Here is a 25880-nt window from a genome sequence, read left to right on the forward strand (position 1 = left end):
GCTGAGGGCTATCATTCGCCTTCACCATGAGGGGAATAGTCCTAGCCCTCCTGTTCGCCCTTGTGGGTAAGTCAGCAATTGCTTTTACTATTATCCTTTTGCAGAACTCTGTAGAGTTTAGCAAAAAAAGAAGAAGGTTATTTTCTGCTGTCAGTACTCACATTGTGACTTATTCAATTTCTCTCTTCTAGCGTGCCAGAAGATTCCAGACAGTAAGTTCATCAGTATTCTAACCTTATTTTAAAATCACCATAGTACCTTTGTTGAAGTTGCATTTATGATAGTCAACTACTAAGGGTAGAGTGGGGAGAGATTAGTTGAGTTTGTGTAGCATAGTGTCTGAACTGCAAAATCTTGAAGTTCCTTGTTTAAGTATTGTTAAGTGACCCAAAATGCTTAAATCTTTCTGAGCCTCAGCCCTGAAATATGGGGAACAATAATTATGACCTACCTTGCAGGCTTGTTGTAAGAATTACAAAAATAAATTATGAGAAGAGCTTGAAAATTATAGAGGGCTGTCTAAATTCTAAGCTTTATTAATTCATTCATTAATGATTTTTAAATGCACTTACATCTCACCCAAAGCTCAATATGAGTACATTTTAAAGATACTGAAGGAAGTATGAAGTAATTTACGAATTAATAAGCAGAAGCAACAACTCACTGTTCAAAGGAAATTTTGTTTCCTATTGCAGTGTTATACTAAAGCCCAAAGAGGCTCACAAATACATAAATCACAGCTCTGCTAATTAAAACTTCTCTCCTTATTAATCAAGTGAAGTTTTAGTGTGATCATCACTGAGTAATTAATCCGATTGTTGCATGCAATTCTAGTGGCAATACATTTATGAAACACAATGGGTGTAAATGAAACTTTGCGGATATATCTTTGTGGGTATAGATTTGAGCAGCAGAAAGCTTTTCCAGTAATGAATGCATTTTCCAGCATACACTTTAGCTAAGCCACTCTAATAGCAAACTCAGTTGGTAGGTGCCAAAAGATATGGAGCTGAAACAGGGCAATGCTCAGGGAAAGTGGTGTGTGTGAGTGTTATCAAAGCATGCTCAGGAAAACCCAGAGGTATTTTAAAGTGGGGGGGGGGGGGAGAGAAATCTCCAATCTGCATGCTCAGATGCCAGAGAATATTAAGTGTCAGCTGGAAAATAAACCTGGAAAACCAGGAGGGAGGGGATATGGACTGCAACAACCTGAAAAAGTGCATAGCTGGCTGGCTGGAATCCTATACAGGAGTTTTGATAATAAACTGCATAGATAAATAGATGATAGATAATAGATAGATACATAGATAATAGATAGATAGATTAGATAGATAGATAGATAGATAGATAGATATAGATAGATAGATAGATGATAGATGATATAGATTAAAATGTTGTACTTTACTGAAACTGAATGCTGGAAGATTCAAGACAGAGTAGAAGAAAGTAATCATTCACACAGCACATAGTTAACCTCTGGAACTCACTTCCACCGGAGGTGACAATGGCTTTAAAACAGGATTTAAAACTTTCATGGAAGAGAGGGTTATTGGCAACTGCTAGCCATAATGGCTGTGCTCTGCCTCCACGATTTGCAGTTGTATGCTTCTGAATACCAGGTGCTGGAAATCACAGGAGGGGAGAGTGCCGCTCTTATGCTTGGGCTTGCTTGCAAGTTTCCCACAGGCATTTGGTTGGCTACTGTGAGAACAGGATGCTGGACTAGATGGGACAATGTCCTAACCCAGCAGACTCTTCTTGTGCTTGTATGTTTGTGCAGTTATACTCACATTAACCTCTCCGATTTCTTTCCCTCAGAGGGCCAGACGCAAGAACCTGGTAAGTCTGAGAGGAATTTAAACCAACTGAAAATCTCCAGTTTAATTCCCACCCCACCCCCGAACTCGGGTGTGTCTCCCTCTGGAATATAGGGACAATTGTGCAGGGCAGCCTTAGATAGTTGTAAGGACTGCAGCAAGATCATTTATGTGAACCGCTTTGAACACTATAAAGTGCTCCACACTATTGATTCACTATACGAAATGTTTTTAATTAAGGAATTTCTTTAACTGATAATCAATTACTGCAGCCAGTGTGGCGACAGAATAGGAACCAAAATGGGGCAATGGAGAAACAAGAGGGTGGTATTAAGTGTGTTTGGTGAACCCTTGAGGTTTCCAGAAGTACAAACAAACAAACAAAAACACATGCCTTAAAGCTGCCCCATGAGGACTGGAATAGCTGTGGAATGTTGGCTGCCATTTGAGGTGGTGGTGGGGAATGGAATGGAGTGAGGCAAAGAAGGGCATGGCTGGCTGACGAGAATCTTAGAGAGGAACACTTCTATTAGAACATGAGGATACACCAAAACATTTTGTTTTAGGACCCACTTGTATATTTCACAGTGAAGTGGTTATGGTCTACTGTTATACACAATTTGTAACCTATCCAATTTCTTTCCCCAGGGACTGAGACTGCCGAAATCAGTAAGTCTATCTATAACACGTCATAACACTGATTAACATGACTTTTAGGGCAGTTGACTACCCGAGGGGGGAATTAGTTGAGCTGGTATATTGCCAAAGGCTTCAATCCTATACACCATAGGTGGGGAAACTGTGGCCTTACAGATCTTCTTAGACCACAGGCTCGTTATCTTGCCCATTGACCATTGATGTGTGTTGAAGCCCAGCAGCACCCCTGCTATTATACACACCTACCAATGGAAGTAAGCTCCATTGCACTCAAGAGAATTTACGTATTTCTGAGTAGCTAGCCATAGGATTGCACTGTGCAGCTGGGCTACAAATTTGAAAATTCCCGGTGTATGTCCTTGGGCACACCACCCTATTTGCTCCTCAGCCATGAATCTATCTGCAATATGGGGATAATAATACTGACCTACCTTGCAAGGTTGTTGTAGAGATCAGAAAATAAATGACCTAAAGCGCTTTGAACGCCCAAGTCCTATCTAAACGTTGAACATTTTAGATTAATCATTTAATGACATTTAAATGCATCCACATCTCACCCAAAGCTCAGGATTGAAGACATTTTCAAGATGCTGAAGGAAGTATAAAGCAACAGTAGTAAGGGGAAGCAGCACTCATGCTTAAAAGAAACGTTTTCTTGCCTGTTTCCCATTGCAGGGCAAAACTTTAAAATTGCAGCCCTGAGGGCAAAACATCACCCTGCAATTAATCCACTAAAGTTTTAAGTTAATCACAACATAGATTAAGGTGATTAAATCTTGACACCCTACTGGGTGTGCATATATGAAATACAGCAGGTGTAAATTGTTCTCTCTCTTATTTTTTGTAGAGCCACGTTTTGAGCATGGGAAACGCTACCGCTACAAGTATGTCGCCGACGTTGTCACCACAGTGCAAGGATATGAGATGGGTAGATCTGTTGTGAGGCTGACTGGAGGGCTAGATATCTATGGAGGGGATCAAGATAATGTTCTCAAGGTAAGCATCATCATTATGCAGTCCCTTTAAATAGCCATCAGACTACAGAGCATCCCCTCTAGAATTCCTGATGCATTACAAGCAAGGAGGTGCCATCTAGCTTTCACTGTAAACTCCAGTGCTCTCCACCCATCATGCAATCCTAAAATCAAATGTGTATCCAAAACAGAATCGGTGGGAGGGGAGAGGGTAGGTGATGTTCTTGATGAACCTTAAAGTAAATGTATGATGAGCTTTAAATTAACCTTAAGTTAAATATTAAACATGAAAAAGTGAAGCAGCTGTTTACCAACAACAACATTTTAATTTTTTCCCCAAACATGGATTTCCTCAAATTTCTGTTGTGGTGGCCCAGAGAAGGCAGGAATGAGGAGAGGTGAAATGAAGACAACTAGACCAGCCATAGTATTGGGCAGAAGAGAGAGAGGCAGCTGTTTTGGGGTGTCATGAAAGGGCAGCAAATCATATTGACTAAATGTTCACATGGGACTAAAATCACCCATGGATTGCAAAGGGAAAAGCTTAGTTGGCTTTCATTTCACTCTTGACAACACAACTGTTTAAAAAAAATCATTGCGAACTTTTCACAGAACATTGTTTCTGGGGCTATAGTTCATAAAATAGTTCCTATGCACATGTTTGCTTTATCTCTACTACATTATATAACAGTACACTGGGGAGCCAGTTTAATTACAAGGAAAGAAGGGGGAATTAAGTTAGCTCTTTATTTAGATCACTACACCAGCATGGTGCAGTAGCTCAAGTGTTAGACTAGGAGTTAGGGGACTGGAGTTCAAATCCCCACTTAGCCGTGATGCTCACGGGGTGAACTCAGATCAGCCACAGTCCCTTAGCCTAATCTACCTCACAGGGTTGTTGTGAGGAGAACAACCATGTAGACCACCTAGAGCTCCTCTGAGGAAAAGTGCGATAAAAATGTAATAATAGTAAGAACAATATGTTTATTGCTTGAATATATTGAAGATATTATATGCAAAAGTATATGTAATGCAAAAAAAGATAGTATAATCATTTTTAGGGCATCCTGTTTGTATTTAAAACATGTTATTTGGTATAACATGAAAGGGCACGATGCAGCCGAAACTAGCAATTGTTACCCTACAATCTGCACACACTTCAGTAGAACTTACTTCTGAGTAGACATGTACAGGTATTAGATGGTACTGTTTATCTCTCCCGCTGAAGTCAGTTGGATTTGCAGGTGCTTCGCTTAAGTTAGATTGAGACACTGTTCTTCGTTTCAGAAACAAAATGAAAAGCAATTTGTTTACTCTCTCATCTTTGTCCTCAGATTGTATCTCTGAAAGTTGAAGATGCTGTGGGAATCTTTCCGGGAGAGCCTCCATTTGCCGCACCCTCCAGGCAACCTGAATCACTTATTGCTTGCACCAAATATTCTTTCCTGTTTGGCTACGTCAATGGCAAAGTTCAGAACATCCATGTGCCAAGAGACCCACCTCTGCCTTGTGTGAATCTTGTCAGAGGCTTCCTGAACGGATTTTCCATGTCAATTAAAAACCAGAAAGAGTATGAGCTACAAGAGGTTCGTTTCCTCCATGTACATTTAATATGCATTTGGACTCGTCTTTTCGAGCAGCTTTAGTTTACCTCAGTACTGAACTATCTCACTTTTTTTTACTTTCCCCACTGTTTTCTGTTCCCCTGAATGACTCCTGTGGTTTTCTGCTTTTCTGTCTGGCCCTACCATTTGGTAGAGTGAGGCAGCTGCCTCAGGCAACAGTTGCTGCAGTAGCAAGGCCTTGGAGGGTGGAGCTATGTGGATCACATGGCCTGCCCTCTGCCCCTTAAGTTAGCCTGCAGGCCTCAGGTGGACACTCGTCCTCCTGTCACCAGTGCTGAAACAAGCCAACCTGATCAGCACCTATATGTTGTAGGAGGAGGGAGGCAACATTTTGTTCACCTCAGGAAGCAAAATGTGAGATTCCTGTATTGCAGGAATTTGGACCAAAGGACCCTTGTGGTCCCTTCAAAATCTACAATTCTATGATTCTACAAAACACTCAGCTGTGGAAATTGTACATGCCTAACATTAGTTCCAGTGTCCTGGGATACACCCCACAAATTCCTTTGCATGCCTTCTTCCTCTCATTTAAAAAATAAAACCAACCCCCCCCCCTGGAGTTTATCATGTGCCATTCTACAGAGTGACTAAATCTATACTTGCAGGATGGAATTGGAGGTGAGTGCCACACAAGATACGTCATCCGAGGTGACAGGAGGAGCAGCACAGTCCTCGTTTCTAAGACCAAAGACTCAAACAACTGCAGGAACAAAATGGAGCGCAGCATTGGAACGTTCTTCATCCACCGTAACCCCAACTGCCTGCTGGTAAGAATGTTGGAACGTGATTTGCTTACAAGCGAGGGTAACGTCCGCCTGAAAGCCATGCTAACTAGAGGCACTTCCTTCTGTTCTATAGCAAAACAGGATGATTCAAGGGACTGAAGCTTTCACCTTCAAACTGAAATATAACCCCTCTGGAGCTGATGCTCAGATCATGCAAGTCGATGCCGAACAAGTCTACCAGCTTTCTCCATTCAGTGGAGCTGAGGGTGCCGGAGTTATGAAAGCTACGTAAGTAACCATAGCTTAAATAATAACTTTTAAAAGGGTCTGCAAGTGAGCCATGGTTCCAGCTAGGCTATGCAAGAGTTGGTCTTAGTAGCAACTGGGTTGCTACTAAAAGCATTTGCAGCATTGCAAAATAAAAATAAAATAAAGAAAATCCTCCCAAATAATAGCTGCTGTTATCTGTCTGTAGGTAAAGGCTGTTCATGTCCACTTAACTGCTTTACACCAATGAAATATTAGTTTTAAAGTCCTGGGCCTGGAGACAATGGGCAGAATTAACCCAATGGGTTCTGACAGCATAAGCTCTGTGTAAGGACTTTCACCTAGGCAATGGGTTTTCCCCTACCTCTGTTCCTCACCCCATGCCCTTCCCATGCCTTCCTGTATCAGGAGAATCCCCAGAACATTGACCAGGAGAGGAGAGGGAGAGATAATTCCATCTGAAATGATGAAGCTGGTGAAACATTTAACATAGCACCATGCTGTTGAGTATTTTGCAAACTACAAATGGCAAAGGGAAAAACAGAAAAAGGTTTGGGATGCAAAATCAAATGCTTGCCATTACATGGGGACAGGTGTCATTCGTGTGGTCTACATTCTCTTGATTTCAGTATCCCCACAGACTTTAATACATCAGACTTCCATTCAGGAGTACATGAGGCATTGCACAGAGTGTAAATTAACAGCAGAAGTTTGTTGTATGAACACATGGAATGGAAGTCAGGCCTGCAAACAGAAACAATCCAATCAAATATTTCCCTATCATCCACTAGAGATGCAATTCTGACTCAGTCTTGGCTACATTTCCACCAGCTTCCCCATATCTCCCAGTTGTCCTCCTCCTAATTTTTCCTGGGCCAATCTAGAAACTGCCTGGATGAGCAACAGCACAAATCACTGAATGGTACTTGTGGTTTTCTCTTCCCTTCCAGGCAAAGGCTCACACTGACTGAGGTGACAAATGAACATGCCCAACTGCCACAGGTTCAGCTTCGGAATGTAAACATTCATTACGAGTTCCCAGAGGTTCTTCCCCAAATGCTTGTCAGAACCGGAGACGTTAAGCAACAGGTAGGGAATGTGTTGGCGTATGGAATGGTTCTACGGTTCATAAAGCCGATAAGAGAGCAGTGTGCATTTCTCCATCACAGTGAATATATTCTAGTTACTGTTTTCTTCTTGTTACTATGACAGATTGAAGAGCTATTGGTTGAGCTTGACCGCTTCCCACAAGACATCCGTGGAGACAATGCCCACAAGTACTTACAGCTTAGCCAGCTGCTCCGTTATTTGAATCTGGAAAATTTGCACCTTCTCTACAATAAGTTTTCGAACAAACCTAACGCCAGGTACGTTGGCTGACTAGCACATAAGACACAGCAGCTGCAAACACACTAGCACCAAAATGTAGGTTTCCCCCCTCCCCTATCCTGAATCGTTTGTGCTCATCATCAGCATGCTTCTTTCAATCTAGATTGATTCTAGATCCTGTTGTCCACAAGGGTGGATGGGCTCTGAACCAGTCAGTGTTTGCTCTGTAGTGAAGAATGAAGAATGAAATTTTCAGAATGTTCTTTTTCTGCTCACTGCAGGAATGCCTTCCTGATTGGAGTCGCCTCTGTTGGCACTATAGAATCACTGACATTCCTCAAAGAAAAAGTTGTCAAAGATGAACTGCACGATTTGGAATTGTACTGGACAATTTCCCTAGCCTTACACTCTGTCAAGCCTAACGTAGATAAAGCTGAAGAAATTGCTGACGTGCTAATCGTAAGTACATGTAAAATTATAATTGAGTTTATCAGAATGAACAATGTGTTACATAGGAAATCACATTAGCTATAAAATTTACAGGAGAAAAAATTATCACAAAGTAACAAGAAGCTTCCTTCAAATTCTGGTTCATTGGAAATCTTTCTTTCTCTCACCCACAGAAAATGCTCCCCAAAATAAAGAATACCGGATCAGTTTGGCTTGTGAAGATTTTCTACCTGGGATATGGTACCACCGTCTACAAACAATGTGTTCATTCTCGCTCCTGCTCCACCAAATTGCTTGAGGTATATGGTCCTTGTTCCAAGTTATCCCCCCCCCCCCAAATAAAAAGAAGAATGCCTTTCCCAGAGAGAAGGGAGAATTACACACCTTAAACTATTAATTTTGAAATCCCACCATAGCCAGAACGTACCTGCTCCGCACAGGGACTTGATTAGCTTCCCACACAAAGATGTATAGTTTTCCTTGAGTGATTTTCGCCCTGTGCCTTTCAAGAAGGCCAGTTGTGTGCTTGTGAAACATTTGGGATCTTGGGTTAGCTTGTCAACAAAGAGTTCTTGCCTTTTTTTGGAGTTTTCTTTGTGTGAATGGACTGTTGGGCCCCTAAAGTCTTTTCAGTGCCATCAGTGCCACGTTCCTATACTTTTGCAACCAGCACTTAACATATTCTGAAACCATAGAGACACTTATAGGCGGTTCCAGTAATCTATGGTCCCTCTCAAACTCACTCTTCATCTTTTCCTCACTGAGCGAGGATAGTGACATGTACAACATTTATGGGGTTCTGAATGGAATTAAAAAGTGTTCATCTCATTTGTCTGCAGCCTCTTCACGACTTCCTAACTGATGCAACCAGGGAACACAATGAAAACAAAATTACTCTGGCTCTGAAAGCCATCGGCAATGCAGCTCAGCCAGCCAGCCTGAAGCTAGTGAAAACCGTGATTGATTCCCACAGATATTCAGAATACATTCAAGCAGCTGCTGTTCAGACTATGGCGCGAATTGGCAAACAGGAACCTACAAAGGTAAGAAGAGCAAAGGAAAGTCACCTCGATATATTGGTTGCAAAGTATTTGGCATTATGAAGCGGCTGAGATTTACTGCTGTCAATGGACTGCAAACTTACACAGTCACATCTGATAAAGATCTTTTTAAAACAGCAGCAGCAGCAGCAGCAGCCCCTTTCTCAAAGCTATTTAAAACTCTCCCATGTATTGTTTTCCTGTCTGTGATTTGATCCCCTAGGCAGATCCATTTAAATCTGAGGATTTGATGCATCCCTTCAATGCGCTCAACTGCTGCCAGGTAAATACTATTAGTTGATCCCCCACATGGTGTGTTTCTCTCTCTGTAGGTGCAAGGCATTCTCCTCCAGATCTTTGCAGACCCTTCATATAATGTGACCATCCGAATGATGGCTTGCATTGGCCTCTTCGAAACCAACCCTGCCATCCCAACAGTGACAGCTATTGCCAATGTCTTGCTCAAAGAGAACAATTTGCAACTGGTCAATTTCGCCTACTCTCACATGAAAGCTTGGTCAAATGTCAGGATCCCACTGTACTACAGCCTGTAAGTCGATCTACAATCAGATCACCTTTCATGCAGTAAATCTGTTGCTGCTATTCATTAGAGTTGGTTCTGGTCCTACTGCTAAACTGGTAACATTTCAGTGGGACTCAAGTTAGTAAGATTTATTGCAGCAGGTTTGCTCTAAGCATAACTAAATCTGGATCCAATCCACTGTAATTGAGCTGTTTGTTCTGCCAAATTTGGGAAGTGGTTTCATTTTTATATGTGTTTTCGTAGTATTTTAATCATCAAATTCTCATTGAAGACCACCTTGGGATTTGTTGCGCAAAGGGCAGAACATGAATGCATTAAGTAAACAAGCAAACATGCATTTAGAGACTTTTGCTATTACCTGCTGCTAATTTCAAACCTGTTTTATTTAGGTCTTCTGCATGCAGTATGGCTCTTAAACTTCTGAACCCCAGACCCCTCCACCAGAGCAAGGTTTTATTTGTCAGTGGCTTCAGCAGTAAGTAGCAGACAACTGTTCATTTCCCAGCTTTTATCCAAACGAGCCACCATCTTTTGGATATCACAACCCACTCCTTAGCACTTTGGAACTGAAAGCATCTATTCCAAAGGGCTCAATGATTTTAAAGACCCTTTAACATACTATGTTGGACAGGGGCGTAGCAGGGGGTGGAAGGTTCCCCCCCTCCAAAATCAAGCAAATAAATAAAAATACTTAACTAAAAGTAGAAATAAACCGAATATTTGAAACTGAAAATTCAAAAATTCTGTTGTGTTGGCAGCAGTAACATCCTGTTGAATTTCACAAACAAAAAAACCATGGATGGTCGCAAGCTTCTGCCAGGGAAAATCTTTCCAAGCAGTAGTAGCCAAGGGATCCCATTTTGATTCACAAGGATTAATAACACGGCAATGACTCATTGTCGCTTTTTCCACTGCAGGCAAACACAGAGCGGGATTCCTCGTGAAATGGTTTATGATCGAAAGCCCCCAAACAATGCTCCCTTCAACTATAATCTGGAAAACAGAAGTAAACTTTGCAGGTTCAACTATTCAGCCTCTAGAGGTTTGTGTTACATTTTATTCAGATCATTTCTAGGGGTTGGGAGGTGGGGATGCTTGAGAGGTTTGTTTTGCTATCATACCATGTTGCTCCATAGATGCTGAACGTTAGCAAACTGCTCTCAAAACTTTTCCTCTGTTTTTTGTTTTTTTTAAAGGTTAGAGTGAGAACTCAGGGCCTCAAGGAACTTCTCTGGAGAAACACGCACCAATTCGACAAATACCCTGCATATCAGAAGATAAAGGACACTGAAGCAAAAGTATGCATATTTCCAGATTCTCAGTATATTCGCCATAGGGAAATGATGGAGGAGGTCCTTGTCAGGGTGGTTACACTAGTGAACCCCTGGATTTGGTGCCACATTTCTCCACTTCGAATGGAGATCCACAGCATGGCAAAAGCTGCAATGAATAACCTGATAACCCATTCACAGCTAAATAAATTGAGCTGTTTCTGAGGGCATTGTGAAATCAAGGAAAGCTGTGAGCATTTGCAACGGGAGTGTACTGAGGGCTGCAGAATTAAATAGCAAAACCATTTCTGTTGCTCTTTATTTCCTTAAATTTACTTGAATAAACTCAGTTTTGAATAACCCTCATGGGCTTGATTTTCAGCTGCCGGGATTCAAGGAGTTCCCTCGTGAGATTCCTGTGATATCTGCCTCTGTCAAAATGTTTGGCCAAGAACTGATGTTTATCACCACTGATGAAATGCAGGCATTTATGAAGGTATGGAAGTTTGTGTCCCCCCACCCTCAACCTATTTATCAGCTTTGTCTCCTTGTCTTTTAACCTATTGCATCTTTGCCCTATAGAACATGCAGCAGCAAAGACAAGATCAGCTGCCCATGCTGCATAAGGTTATCGAAGGCCTTAAAAACATCAACCAACATTTTATGAAAGCTGTGATGCTAGATGTTCAGTACGTGGTTCCAACAGTTATTGGTCTGCCATTCCAAGCAAGAGCCCATAGCATCATCATGGCACACGGTTTATTAAAGGGTAAGCTTGGAGATAATCAAATTTCACCATGGTTTGTTGGAAATCACATACGTTGGAGAAAATCACAGAGCATGACAGATTTGAGACCCAGGTTTTAGGGAACAGGCTTTTAATGTACTTTGCTTCCCCCAGAAAATAATCGGAAGTGTCATTTCAGAAGGGTTGTGGGAATTGTGCCTCTGTGAGTGGCAAATGGCAGTTCCTGGGATCCTTTGGGGAAAACCATGGCTGTTGAACTGGTATAAACGTGCTTTAAATCTAAGGTGTGTGGATGTGATCTACTGTATTTCACACTAGTCTAATTTCAATGAAGTTACTTCCTATTTACTAAGGTGTAATGAGAGCACAACAAAGGTCTGTCTTTTGCTTCATCGAAGCATCATCTGTCATGCTCATGACAACTTAGTTAATAGCACCAGAGTACACTAACATCCCTGCCTGAGTTGTAAGCAAAAGAGCACTCTGTTTTTCTCTACAATGTTTCATCAGTTAATGGCCTATTTCTTAGATATACCAAATCATTAGCAAATATCTTTAAAAGCCCTATATTTACTAATGTAAATGGTTCACTAGTAAATGGTTAAGAGAAACTTCATAGATGTTTGTCTATGTTTTGAGCATTTTTGTCTTCCTTTTGAGCATTTTTGTCTTCCTTTTGTCTCTCTAGCAAGGACAGAATTATCTCATGGTGATCTCAGAGATGCCAATATCCACCTTCAAGTTGACAGCAAACTTGCGTAAGTAAATGAACATTATTAGATTGGAAAAATAAGGAAATGAGAGAAATGAAACACACAGATTATTCCAGCATACTAAAATGTTCTCATTCTCATTGCCTTTTAGCCTCCAGGGCTACGGAATGATTTTCTGGGGAGTGAACACATACGACATGCAACACGGTTTGGAAATGAGAGCCCAGATCCGTACACAAGGCGTATTCAACATGAATGCCACAGTGGACATCAGAAACAAGAACTTCAAATTTGACATCGCCCCACCCCGTGATGATCAGTTTGAGTTGGCAATGGCAAGGTAGAGTGGCTATTTTATCATTTTTCTTGTTAGCTACTGCCCATAAAGGTTTTTCCTCATGAGTAAGGATACATACAACTTGACCATAGGGGATTTTTAGGTAAGAGCCAGACGCAAAATCAAGGCTTATATCATTCTCTGTTATTGGCTTCCCCAAAATCCTGTTTTGTGATATAATTCTCCATTTTGAGGGAGGATTAGTATGAATATATGAAGTTGCTCTAAATTGAGTCAGGCCATAAGCTTAACTTGCCCAGTGCCATTTCCTATGACTGGCAATTCAAGGTTTCAGACAGAGATGTGTCCCAGTCGTGCAGCCCAAACCATCTTTTAACAATGTCAAGAATCCAAAATTGAGCCCCGGCATCCTGTATCTTCTGAGTCAGCCTCTTACTTCTCAGCTAGTCTCTCTCCTCTTGCTGTGTTCCTAGCACAAATGAGTTCTTTTTCGATATGCCCGGCTTCATATTTGCATGTTGAAAAGTTTTCATTGCATATCCACACAGCCATGAGGCACATACTGTTGCAAGATACATACATTCTGAGAAGAAGGCTTCAGTACTTCCAGAAAGACCTGAAATCGATATTTTGGATGGAGATTTCGACTCAGAAAAAGGCAACATTAAGGTAAATTGTGTGTGTGTGTGCGTGTGTGCAGATGTGTTCTGTGGTAAATGCCATTATATCCTGTCCTTGTATTTAGCTGATTGTGGTTCAGATATGTCGTCTTCTTTTTCTTCTGTAACTCTCCTTTTATTTAGTTAGTATTGTTTAGAAATCTGGGGGAAATTGTCCTTGTGTATTTAGCGAAATTAGATTCTTTCTTGAAGGTGCTTGGACACTGTGGATATTTACAGGTAAAAGTGAAATGACAGTGGCTCCATGCTAAGTTTACAACCAATACAGACATGCCTTTTGCAAAAGTTAACGTGCCATGGTAAAGATGTAAATTATTAGCTAAAGGCTAGAGGTGTCACCTCAGCAGAGAAATCTTGAGTCATTGTATGAGTTTTAACTCATTAATTAATCAATTTAATTATGGATCAAAGCAATAGTTCTGAAGAAGAAGAAATGCTTTTCTTTCCCATAATTTATATCCACAGGTGATATTTTATAAAAGGTACTACCCACACTCATGAGATGGGCTTATAGGAATAATAATAATAATAATAATAATAATAATAATAATAATAATATGTTTCCAGAGCCCTCCTAAAACAAACACACACACACACACACACACACACACACACACACCCTCAGATACCACAGGGTTGGGTTTTTTAAAAATTATTATTGTATGGTGCCCATTTCTGGTTTTGGCGTATGTTACTGTGCTGGGATATATTTCTAAATACTGACAAGCCTCTGTTCAATTCAGCAATCAAGCGATTCCTACAAATATAAGCCCACTTGCATATGGGTGCCTTGGTGCATGACTCAGTTGTGTTTGAAGACCATCAAGAAAACAAAAGACATGCCCAAAGTGACTTCTTGGTTGCACTACCTGTGTGAAGAACATCAAATGGAGTTTCTCTATGTACAAGGTATTATCATATGACCAAGACATTCTCTTTGTAAGCACCCACAAGGTTGCCTTCCGCTTCTAACATTTATGCATGCTTTCTAATCTATACAGTTGTTCCTCTGGAGAAGATTCAAGGGGAGCTCCAACTAGGCTCTGGAGCACTGAGGACGAAAAGGGATGTGAGAGCTTCTGAGGCAGCAAAGGTACGTAAACGACACCTGATTTTAAGGTGTCACTTCTACTGTCCAAACTAAATATTTCTGTGGAACAATCTATAGAGGGGAGCTATGGTGGGACTGCGCCACTTTAAAGGGTTGAAGCCGTCCACGTAAGAATCATGGGGTATGAGGTGCTGGAGATGAAGTGTATTTCTGAACAAATGAGCACCTCTGTTTTGCCCACCTCCTCTTCTCTGCAGCGACTAACATAGCTATGCATGTATTATAACAAGTACAGCCAGTTGAACAGCTATTATTATTTGCCCCTTGTTAAGGAAAGCAAGTGAATGATGTCATGATGTATATATATTGAACCAAGGTGTTTCTTTGCTTTCCTCTGAATCACGCTGCAGCGTGGAGACAAAACGCAGAAGGATGCAAGGGATGCCAAAGGCCACGATGATGAGCATTACAGAAAATCGGATCGTTTCCCATCTCCACCACCCGGTTCTACTAAAAAATGGCCCAGCAAAAAGAGCAGCAGCAGCAGCAGCAGTGACAGCAGCAGCGACAGCAGCAGCAGCAGTGATAGCAGCAGCAGTGGCAGCAGCAGCAGCGACAGCAGCGACACCAGCAGCAGCGACAGCAGCAGCAGCAGCAGCGATAGCAGCAACAGTGACATCAAAGATAAACATCCCCGTAAAACCAAGTATTCTCCGCAGAGAAAGTCCAGAGACAGTTCTTCCAGCAGCAGCAGCAGCAGCAGCAGCAGTGGCAGCAGTGACAGCAGCAGCAGCGACAGCAGTGACAGCAGCAGCAGTGACAGCAGTGACAGTAGCAGCAGCAGCAGCAGCAGCAGTGACAGCAGTGACAGCAGTGACAGCAGCAGCAGCAGTGACAGCAGTGACAGCAGCAGCAGTGACAGCAGTGACAGCAGCAGTGACAGCAGTAGCAGCAGCAGCAGCAGTGACAGCAGTGACAGCAGTGACAGCAGCAGCAGTGACAGCAGTGACAGCAGTGACAGCAGCAGCAGCAGCAGCAGTAGCAGCAGCAGCAGCAGCAGTGACAGCAGTGACAGCAGCGACAGTGACAGCAGCGACAGCAGCAGCAGCAGCAGTGAAAGCTCTGACATTTCCCGGGAAAAGGTAACTATTTTGTCACTGCTCTCAGTTGAATGCATGAGTGTGGTTGGAATGCAGCCGTAGCCACTACATTTGAAAGGAAAGAGAAAGCAAGCAGCACTGCTTCATGGACGCCAGCATGTCTGGCTAGGGCAGGCAGCAACTGGCACGCCAGACCAAGCAGCCACTGTTCTTACTCTGAGGCCGAGCCACATGGGGAGAGGTCTCATATAGACTGTTCCCAAGTCACCCCCCAAATCCGCCAAAGTCTCCTGAGACGTCACAAAGATTGAAAGGAGACTTTGGTGAAGCTTAATGATGCTTGAGGTGACTTTTCTGTGGCGGCAGCGGTGGCAGCAGCAGCAAGGGGTGAAGGTGCCGACAGTTTCTGCCTCGGGTGACGAAACAAGCTGGGCTGGCTGCTTCTAGCTAATACTCCAACAGAAAAGGCTTGGATTTTGTTAATTATGTTAATGAATATTCACTTTCTCTGACAATATTTCCAAGAGGTTGGTCCTCAGAAGCACCCACTGCTGAATTTTTAAAAACCAACATTGTTCATGGGGTTAAATCTGTCATGTTATCTTTTTAAAGTTTTGTTATTCTGTGCTGATACCATTGAAAAAAGCAATCCCTTTTCTTGAAAACTCTTAAAACTTTCTTCTTTTCTCAGGGAAGGCATTCCAAACTTCTTCAATATTCTTTCCTGTCAGTGAAACAGCAGGTAAGATTTTTGTTTGTTTGTTTTTTGTTTGTTTTAGTTATGGGGTGACATAGAAGGCAGATTGCACTAGCAGCAATACAGTTTTTTAAAAATATTGTTGCAAAAGTTTGGTGCCATCCCCACTTTCTGCTGAGCGGTAGCAAGATTATTGGGAGTGGTGGTGTCCGGGCACTCACCCAGGGTCTGCGTTCCTGTGGAGAACTGAGACACGGCGGAGACTCTTGTATCTTTAAGAAATAAATGGTTTATTCACCTATTTACATCTCCTGTCTGCATGGAGGGAGTAAAAAACTTACAGCATCGTCGTTTTAAGAGGGGCTTTGTCCCTCACAGCAGTGCAGCCCTGGAGCCCAAAGCATCTCTCCCTGCCAGCCTTCAGCCATCCTGCCCAACAGGGATGCCATGTCTTTTCTCTTTCTTCTTTTTCCCGGCATACCTTGCTCAAGACTCTCTTTTCCTGTCACCTCAAACTCATACCCCATCACCATGGCAACCCAAGCCCAGGCTCTCAGATGGGCCATCAACCCCCTTTGTCATGTTAATGCCTCTATCCCAGGTGAGGCCCTGGCTTGGAAAGAAATATTAGCCTGTAGTTTTCCACTGACCTCAAATCTTCCCTTCAATACTCCAAATAATCAAAACCACAATTTCTAGGGTTTTTTTTGGGGGGTCACCCCCATTCCATAACACCACCCTTTCTATTCCCATTACACCATTTCTCCCAGATTGTCCACGCCATTTTCTTGCAAAGCCAGATGACGATATTCTCAGCCCGCTGGACTGCTGATTTCTCGTTATCGTTATGACTAGTATTTTAAAATTGCACTGCAGTTGAAATCCCGCCCTTTCCCGTGCGAGGTGATGGTGTAATCTTCTGGGTGAAGGAGTGCTTGGTGACTTTTTCAGCATTACTGATACTCATCCCCCACCCTCCCACTCCCACCGTCTTGGTTAAAATGCATAGGGTGGTATATTCCGAAACAATTTCGTGATGGAGGCAAGGAGATAACGATTATATACTTTAACAGCGTTTAACACCCACAAAGAAACTGTAGAGGCTGGTCCATTGTGGCGAATGGCACCCTGCCACACTGCCTCACTTGCATCCAGTAAAGGAGGAGGCCCTGACTGCCAACTTCATCCTTCTTAGTTGCAGTGTCACCCTATTAGGACATAGCAGGGAGCATGGGGGTGGGACTAGAATGAGTTGGCTCTGCTTGTCATTGGCTCCGTCTCCACCTATCGTTGGCCTCTCCACCTTTCCCTCTGCCAGTCGCTGCTGCAAAGAAAACTGCCTTCATCACTGCTTAATCTGGGACTAACTTTAAATCTTGACGATGCTTTTTCTTTTCATTTTTTTTAGCGAAGACAGCAGCAAAGTAGCTCCTCCTCCAGCTCCAGCAGCTCCTCTAGCTCCAGCAATGAAGAATACACAAAGGGCTCTTCGGTCAGTATCCCTTTGGAAAATGGCAAGGCTGATGGAAATTTACAAACTGGGCATAGTTGGAATAAATTGGAAAATATATTAATCGCTTATAGCTTATTTGGGTTTTTATATACTTAATTATCTTTTGATGTATTCATTGCCTTTTGACTCAGTAGGGACATCAAGGTAGTTCTTGGTAAAATATGGCTTAGATTAAAATTAAAATACAAAAAAAACCCCAGTAATAAATTAGTATCTAGACTGAGTAGGCTAAAGCAGAACAGAAATCTGTTATGATGAGGCTGCCTCAATGAGCCATTTCTGAAAGGGCCAAAGAAATAACTTAATCATCCTTCTAAAGGTTTCAGAAGAGACTTTCAATTGACTTTCCCCAACATTTTATTTATTCGATTTATATACCGTCTTTTATCAAAAGATGGCAGGGCATTGTACAACATTCAGAACACATTTTACGGAGCACAATAATAAAAACTCAATAAACAGCATAATAATAAAATAATCATAATAACGCACACCCCTGCCCCAGCTTTAACAACCCGTATATTATTTAATGGCCAAAGGCCTGGGTAAAGAGGAAAGGCTAAGGGCGTGTAATAATGGTGCCAGGCGAGTCTCTCAGGGGAGAGTATTCCACAAATGGGGAGCCACTACAGAGAAGGCCCTCCCAGACCTTACGTGGAGGAGGTACACATAGAAGGGCCTCAGATGATGAATGCAGAGTCTGGGACAGTTTATATGGGGAGAGGCAGTCCTTGAGGTATTGCGGTCCTGAGGTGTTTGAGGCTTTAGAGGTCAGAACCAGCATTTTGAATTGGGTCCAGAATTGCTAATTGGCAGCCAGTGCAGTTGGGCCACAATCGGTGTAATAAACCATCTTGTCTCAGTGAGCAACCTGGCCACTGAATTCAGCACCAGCTGAAGCTTCTGAACCGTCTTCAGAGGCAGCCCTGCGTTTAACGCTTTGCAGTAATCCGATCTAGAGGTTATGGAGCCACTGGCATCTGTCGAGTAGATGATACTAATAGGTCTGAGTAATTTCTTTGACTAGGCCAACGATCTAAATAATTTTGTTTTCCTTCTTTTTTTGGTCCCAGGAAAAAGTAGCATCCTTTGCTGTCAAATGCCTCACTCGCAATAAGAGACAATACGGAATCGTCGGCGACGTTTATCACGGCTCCTCCATGCTGAAAGTGACTATAAGAAACATCACACGGCCAAGCAAGCCAGTTGTCTGCTTCCAAAGCATAATGGTCACCCCTCACAAGCTCAGGGTGAGTCTCTTCAAAGCGTGTCGACCCCTCACAGAGCATTCAATCCAAATGCTAATGCCGCTTTTTAACAAAAATGTGCTGTACTCTGCCACTTAGACCACTCTAGAAGCAGGCTGGGATTGCAAAGACTACCAGGTCGCTGCAGAAGTCGAGACGGGTTGGTTTGCTAAAAGGCCAGCAGTTCAGTTCAAGGCTAAGCACAAAAGGCTTCCTGCAGTAATGACGAACTTTGTGGAACAGTGAGTAGATGCGCATCTTCAAATGATTCACTTATGACATCTCTGCTAAGTGTATTGCAGCCAAGCATATGGTGGTGTTTACTGTGACCAAAAAGGAGATGTCCGGTTTTAATCTAAATCTTTTTTTGAAGGCCTGGGACATAGAAAGTGGGGTTTGAATACCTGCTGAAGAGGAACAGCCGTCAAAAAGCTGTTAGCTTTTCTTCACAAACTGCCACTTTTGGAGCAGAAGCCAAATCAGGCCTATGGACAATTGCTACTTATCATCCCTTTATGTCTTTCTGGAGATAAAAAATGGGAGACATTTAGCCCCAGCAAGTCTCCTAGTTGCTGTTGGTATGAAGACATTCCCTGGAAAGCTCAACCAAGTAGTTGCCATAGTTTCCATCTCAGGACAGGCAGCTATCTCTGAGTACATTGGCAAATGGCAAACAAAGAGAAGGGGTGGCAAAGATTCAGTCCCTCGCCTCTTTGGCCTGCCTTACACTTATTTCGTTTAGTGTGGTGTGCAGCAATCTGGGATAAAACCATCCTTGCCTATCAAGTCAGTCACAATCCAGAGCCTACATTTCTGGAAGATTTCTGTGGGAAAGTCCCCGTCCCCCCCACCGTTTGAAGAACAAAAACACAATCCTCAGCACCAAATGTAAATCAGGCTTGTAATTTCCAGGACCCCTGCCTGCCCACCCTGCTGCCTAAATCAACTTCAAATTTATCAACATGCCCTGAAGCCTGAATTTGCCTTGTGGTGGGTCATTTGTGATGGTTTTATGTTAGTCCTAAAGGCTGTTTGAATGAGACTGCTATAGTTGTAGTTGTTGTTTAGCTTCTTTTCACATCTAAGACAGTCTTCTATGGCCAAGATTCATCACCTCTCAGTTTTTTATTCTTAAACGACACCTAAATTTTATGTCCACTACATTCTTATTTCTGCTTATTTTGCCCGGCCATTATTACTGTTAATTATTTCTTCATATATGTACCCCCATGCATAGAATTACTGCTAATCACACCTTTTATGTTACTACAGCCAATTAAGAAATATTTTCTTTTTCTTTTTTTTAAAGAATAACTACAGTGATTCCTGGAGCTGCTTACATGATGGGCTACTCATACAAAGTTCAAAGAAATCCCTCTCAAGAGGTTACACTGGTTATAGTTCTAACTGATCCTAGAAGCTACGCTGTGATCATGAGGACACCCACTGTGAGTTACAGATGACATTATTTGAGATGTGACAGGTGTGAAAGTATTATTTCGAATGAAATTCAGGGGTGTACATGTCCACCATTTTTATGACCCTTTGTTTTTTGGATCTGGGACCATGATTAAGCGGGATAGCTGGCGGCATTTATAATGTGTCACCAGAGGTGAAATTCTTGACCATTTTAAGATGACCTCTGGTTGTTGTTCCCAGAATTGATTTTAGGAAAGCCTTGTATACTAGTCTTCCTGTGTGCACTTAGTACATATCCATTTGTCCCCAAAGTGTACATTTAAAGTTGTTCAGCTATTAACTTCTGAGATACAATGCAATACAAGTTATTGGGCCAGTATGATTTTAGTTGACCAATCATACAAAGAGGAAGGAATACTTGAGGATGAAGTGAGAAATCATTCATGTATAATGATGTTGCTGAACTGTGTGCGAACAACGTAAGGGTTCGACATGTGAACCGCCCTGAGATTTACGGATGAAAGGCGGTATACAATTTAATAAATATTAATAATAAAATAACACATCCTTGTGCCTGTTTGAAGAACAAAGAGAAAGACAACACAGCCAATTTCTAATTTGTTTTCCTATTCCTTTCCAGGTGACCATCTATGCTGAAGACTGCATGATTCCGTTTTCACTGCCTATTGGCGACTCTAACCAACCTTCAAAACTCTGGGATGTTCCATCAGTGATACTTGCTAGTCAGAATGGTCAGTAGCTAAACCATTCCCATAGCATCAAATAATAATAATAATAATAATAATAATAATAATAATAATTTTTTTTAGTGAATCAGTTTCTTTGAATGCCTCGACATATTTTTCTATACAATAATCTCAGATTATTGTGAATGCAGAAAAGAAACAGTGAAAGCTGGGGTAAAATGTACCAAGACTTCTTGCATATTCACCATAGTTCCATAATTTTAAATCCTATTTCAGAGGCTTTTACTTAAAACCCAGTCCACTGCCAGCTAATTCAAATCTATCACTTAACAAGATTTGTCCTGGGCGATGTTCAAACGATCAAAAACCAAAATCTTTCTGCTAAAATCATATACAAAATGTAGGGTTTCCGGGCAGAAATCAGCAACATTTCTGGGAAAATCCGGACGTATGGCCACCCATGTTGGCAGTGTTGTTTTTGCTGATTTTCCTGAAAAAACATCAATTTTCTTTTGCGATTTGCCAAAAAAGCTGAACAACTTTGGCCCAAAAAAGCTCTGAATTTTTGAAATATGGCAACCCTAACAAAATGCCCACACTATTCTCCAAGCTCATTATCCCCTTGGCCAATATGTTGGTTATTGATTGCTTCCATGATGTACATAATATTTAAAAAATGTTTTCCCCCCTCTCTCTTACTCATATTTATTTCTCTGTTATCAGGTGTCTGCAAAATCGATGGTCAAAAGATCTCAACCTTCACTGGACAAAACTTTGACAAAAGATTGCCTCCAGATTGTTTCATGACTTTGTTACAAGACTGTACCTGTGACAAGAAGTTTATGGTGCTGATAAAATATGAATCTAATAATGCAAACAACATCCTACTCAAATTAACCATCGCTGGCAGGTAAGTACTCTTAACCACAGTATCTTTGCACTAATCCAATCCAGTCACAGGGTGAAAGGAAAAAGTTTCAGCTTCCAAAAGAAAAAGAAGAAAGTGCATGTTTAACGGTTTGTTGTAAAATATTTTAACCCTACTCTTCTTTCAAAAGAAACCATAATAGCTTGCATCAAGATAAATCAACATTAAAGCAAAAAAACAAAAACAAATACATAATACATTGTTTTATTTCAGCCATGTAAATAAATCATACTGGGCATCTGAAAACATTCAGTGTAGGGGTTGGGTGGGCCTTCAAAGGGAGAGCTTTTCAGAAGACTGGTGTCATTACTAACCCCACTCCTTATGTGCTTCAGCTCGTGATGGAATCCAAAGCTGAATCTCACATGTTGACTTGAAGGTGCCAAGTGGCTAATTTGGGCAGTATTAACACTTCCGAAATATATGCAGTCTGTTCAAGCCTTTTATCTATTGCTCCCTTGGTTCTCTATGTTTTCCTCTTCACACTGTAGACAATTCTCTAGCTTCCCAGACAAGCTTACTTGCTTTTCAAGAATTAAAACAATGACAAATCACAGGACAGGACAGGACAGGGAGTGATATTCTAACTAAGAATCAGTAGCTAGCAGAATGCAACTTTAGTTTTAAATGAATCTGGTGAGCTTAGAATTGGGTTTAGATGAAATTAATATCTGGAAAGAAAAAAACATTAAAGGATGCACAGTAGCGGATTCAATTATTTTGTCCCTTTAATAATAGTACTTAGATAAGAGAAAAACATAATATAAACTATTTTATTGGAAGTAATTGAAACTCATTGAGAGAGAATTCATTAATTGTTTCTCTGCCCCCCCCCTTTTTTTAACAAGTGAAATTACCCTCAAGAATCGCAATGGAAAGAACATAGTAGAAATTGATGGTTCTGTAATACCAATGGCACGTCTCCCAGTCAGACATGAAGGTATGTAATTGTATTTTTACAAGTTAAGTCATCTGTTGTCTCAAGGTGGCAGGCAAAGAAAGAAAGAAAACACCAGTATAACACCAGTATGAAATAAATACTGGATGAGAGTTTATTGTTCCTGCAATTCAGGGCTAGGATGTTGTATTTACACAGATCAACATGCACAAAAAAACAGAATAATAATGTATACTCTCTCACTTTAAACTATACTGAAAAAAATAATGGAGGCATTGATGAACAGGAATTTTCAGTTGAACAGGATCAGTAGTTTAATCCGAAGAATATTTTATTTTATATGTTTACCCAATTCTCAATGAATTCATCAGATTGTCTTTTCTTTAACTTACAGAGTTTACCGTTAAATCAGACCGCAAAGGTGACGAAATTGTACTTTCTTCATTGTTTGGAATTCACGAGCTGATCTACAATGGACGTAATGTTCAGGTATTTTTCTTCTGCAGCTAATGCTTTCAAGGTTTTAAAACGATTTGCAAACAGCAAAACAAAACCTGTGCTTGCCTATCAGATCATCAAAGTACATTGCCCTCTTCAGCTAATAATGATAATGCTCATAGTCTCAGACTCCGCTACTCTTCGAATCAATAAAACATAACTGGGATGTTCCCAGTGCCTTTCTGATAAGCAGTGGCTGGAAGAACAGATGTGTGAAGTTATAATCATCAACGCTAGTTTTAAGTCTCTCCAGTCTCCAAGATAACTTTAAACTTTAAAGTGAATTATTTCACTCTAGCTATTGAATGTGTCACTAATGCAGTTATGGAATAAACACAGAGAGGGTAAAGAAATCCCCATTAGGACCCTGTGTGGTGCTGGACTGAGGCACATAGCTGTAAAGATCTAGTAGACTTGGAATTTGAAACATGCTCCCCTTTGCTGTGTATTATATTTTCACTGCTTGCTTTGGCAGGATGAGCCAACTTCTTATTCTCAACTCAATCCCAACTACTTCCCCCCTCTTTTTCTCTCTCTTCATAAAGGTAACCGTTACTCCCACTATCGGATATACCTGTGGTCTTTGTGAAGTATATGGCGGAAATGCAGAAAAATTACGAACACCAAGTGGCTACTCAGCTAAAGATCCAGAGAGCTTTGCTCAGTCCTGGCTGGTCCCCGATGAATGTGGTGGAGGTAGGTAGAGTCTGATAGTTTGTTTTAATTATGACTAAGGTAGCTAGGTCTGGGTTTGAAGGGATCATGCAGAATTTGGCCCTTCCTCCATCAGTAAGCTTTGGTGGACTTAACCTGGCTGCAGCAGTGGAGGGCAGCAACAGGCAGTTGGGTCTAGCTGCCATTTTAATTTCCCATAATGCCCCAGAGCAATGCCAGATCAGAGACAATGTGGAAATTGTAAATGCGGCTAAAACCAGCTGCACATCATTGCTCAAAGCAATAGGATAACAACAACAACAGCAACAATAAATGAGGTAGGCAACTGGGGTGGGGTGTCCACAGCTGCCCAAGGTTGCCAGTCAGATAGTCATCAAAAATGAATAGAAACTTTCAACCTTTGAATTAAATTGCTTGAATCCATATACCTGCTAAGTGACAAGCATCAAGATGGTGACTCTATAAATGTTGCTTTTCTTGTTGGCCCAGTTCATTGTTTTGTTGGACTTTATCACTGTTAAATATGGAATTATGCTGTAGAACCTCTGGCTTCTTTAGTTGTTTTTTAAAAAATCAATGTCTTAAAAGGTTTGTCCTTAATCTGTTGCAGCCTGCAAACTGAAACACTCAACTAGGAGACTTGAGAAACCAATCCGGATTGGAGAAGAAGATATGCAATGTGTTTCTACTCTACCCGTGTTGAGCTGTAAGGAGAAGTGCAGACCCACCACAACAACTCAGGTGTCTTCTAGCTTCCACTGTCTCTCAGCTGGTAAGTCCATGTAACTTCTACTGGTTTGGACTACACACTAAAATTACACCAGTCATGCTTTAATTTTGCAGAATGACATTTTGCTACCTTTCTGGATGTCCCCAGGGTTTAAAACATCTTTCCTTTAGGGGGATCAAAGAAAGGAGCAGCAAGGAGCCTGATTTTATTGTAGTTCAGAATGCTATAACAGCAAGCCTAGGCTCATGGTTTTTTGCTTCTATGAAAGATTAGGCTTTTGCTTGTAGCGTGTTTAAAGCACCTGAAACTCTCTAGCATCAGTAAGCACTGGAAATAAATTTTATTTTTCTACTTTCACGGATTGCCAAACTGGTGTATAACATATGCTTTTATATTAATAATTGGTTAAACATGGGCTTATGTTAATAAAAGTTTATTTACTATAGTCATAATAATGAAAATTGCTCATCAACGGCATCTCTAAGGAAGTTTACTCAGATATAAGTCCCACGCAGTATGTCTAGCATTGTAGCCTGTACTGGAAACATGATTTGAAATTAATTTGCCCCATATGAAGCACATTAGTGAGTGGAACTATACATGGGAGATGCAGGGGAACAATAATGCTCTCTTCCCTCCCAAGAGTTCATTGGCAGTGCCTTTTGAAAATAGCAATGCTAGAGTGAAGGTTTTTTGTTTTGAAAGTTGTGGCTGGGAGACTCCAGCCAAGCCTTCAGGTGTAGGTATAAGAAGCACCATTCGTTTGGCAAAAGTTTAATCCTTCTCACGTTTTTTTACTTCTTTCCTTTTGTTTCTAGGGGCAACCTTGCCAACTGATCTGGTTACCCTCGCTGCAAAATCAGAAGACCTGCTTTCCTCTGTTGAAGCCCACGTAACATGCAGTTGTGCTGAAGAACAATGTGAAGCATAACTTTCCTACTGAACAGATTAGAAGCCCAAAATACCGTTTACTGTGGGAGGCCAGTATGTTAATTCTAGGCAGCCACACAGAAGTTAATTGAAAAAGCACTGCTGAGCCATCTGAAGTCGAGTCATAACCCTGCAGAAGCAAAGGCAATTATGAATGAAATGGATGAGTTTCTAATAAACACTTGCATTCAGAAAAATAAAGTGGTGGTTTCTTCCTTTCATTAGTTATGCAAAAAGGTGACGTGATATGTTTGTATGATTGAATGAATGATTGGAAATTTGGGTACTGTGACTGTGTTTTAATTTTTTAATAGTAAAGAGGCAGGAGGAAATATTCTTTTCCAATTAA

General features: G+C 41.3%; 1 protein-coding gene across 1 annotated transcript; it reads left to right on the forward strand.

Annotated features, from left to right (window-relative positions):
• Positions 1 to 25732, forward strand: LOC114598434 (vitellogenin-2-like). The gene is made up of 37 exons (XM_077928525.1): positions 1 to 66; positions 192 to 212; positions 1819 to 1839; positions 2466 to 2486; positions 3322 to 3470; positions 4783 to 5034; positions 5679 to 5840; positions 5932 to 6086; positions 7016 to 7154; positions 7278 to 7432; positions 7676 to 7853; positions 8018 to 8143; positions 8684 to 8887; positions 9217 to 9434; positions 9818 to 9903; positions 10346 to 10470; positions 10625 to 10726; positions 11082 to 11195; positions 11282 to 11468; positions 12136 to 12205; positions 12312 to 12500; positions 13007 to 13127; positions 13882 to 14047; positions 14140 to 14231; positions 14600 to 15331; positions 15981 to 16031; positions 17395 to 17478; positions 18573 to 18749; positions 18846 to 18988; positions 20056 to 20194; positions 20806 to 20917; positions 21596 to 21782; positions 22649 to 22740; positions 23093 to 23187; positions 23742 to 23892; positions 24482 to 24643; positions 25420 to 25732. Exons 1-37 carry the CDS (start codon positions 27 to 29, stop codon positions 25530 to 25532), a joined length of 5331 nt encoding a protein of 1776 aa, XP_077784651.1. The 5' UTR covers positions 1 to 26; the 3' UTR covers positions 25533 to 25732.
• The last annotated feature ends 148 nt before the right edge of the window (positions 25733 to 25880 follow it).

This window comes from Podarcis muralis, chromosome 5 (assembly GCF_964188315.1).
Source record: "Podarcis muralis chromosome 5, rPodMur119.hap1.1, whole genome shotgun sequence".
NCBI lineage: Eukaryota > Metazoa > Chordata > Lepidosauria > Squamata > Lacertidae > Podarcis > Podarcis muralis.

What these genes read in the sequence shown, in the direction of transcription:
- LOC114598434 (XM_077928525.1), top strand. Translation starts at nt 27, where the DNA reads ATGAGGGGAATAGTCCTAGCCCTCCTGTTCGCCCTTGTGG. An exon ending in CCTCCTGTTCGCCCTTGTGG is followed by an intron (nt 67 to 191) that starts GTAAGTCAGCAA and finishes TCTCTCTTCTAG; the next exon opens with CGTGCCAGAAGATTCCAGAC. An exon ending in ACAATGGACGTAATGTTCAG is followed by an intron (nt 23,188 to 23,741) that starts GTATTTTTCTTC and finishes CTCTTCATAAAG; the next exon opens with GTAACCGTTACTCCCACTAT.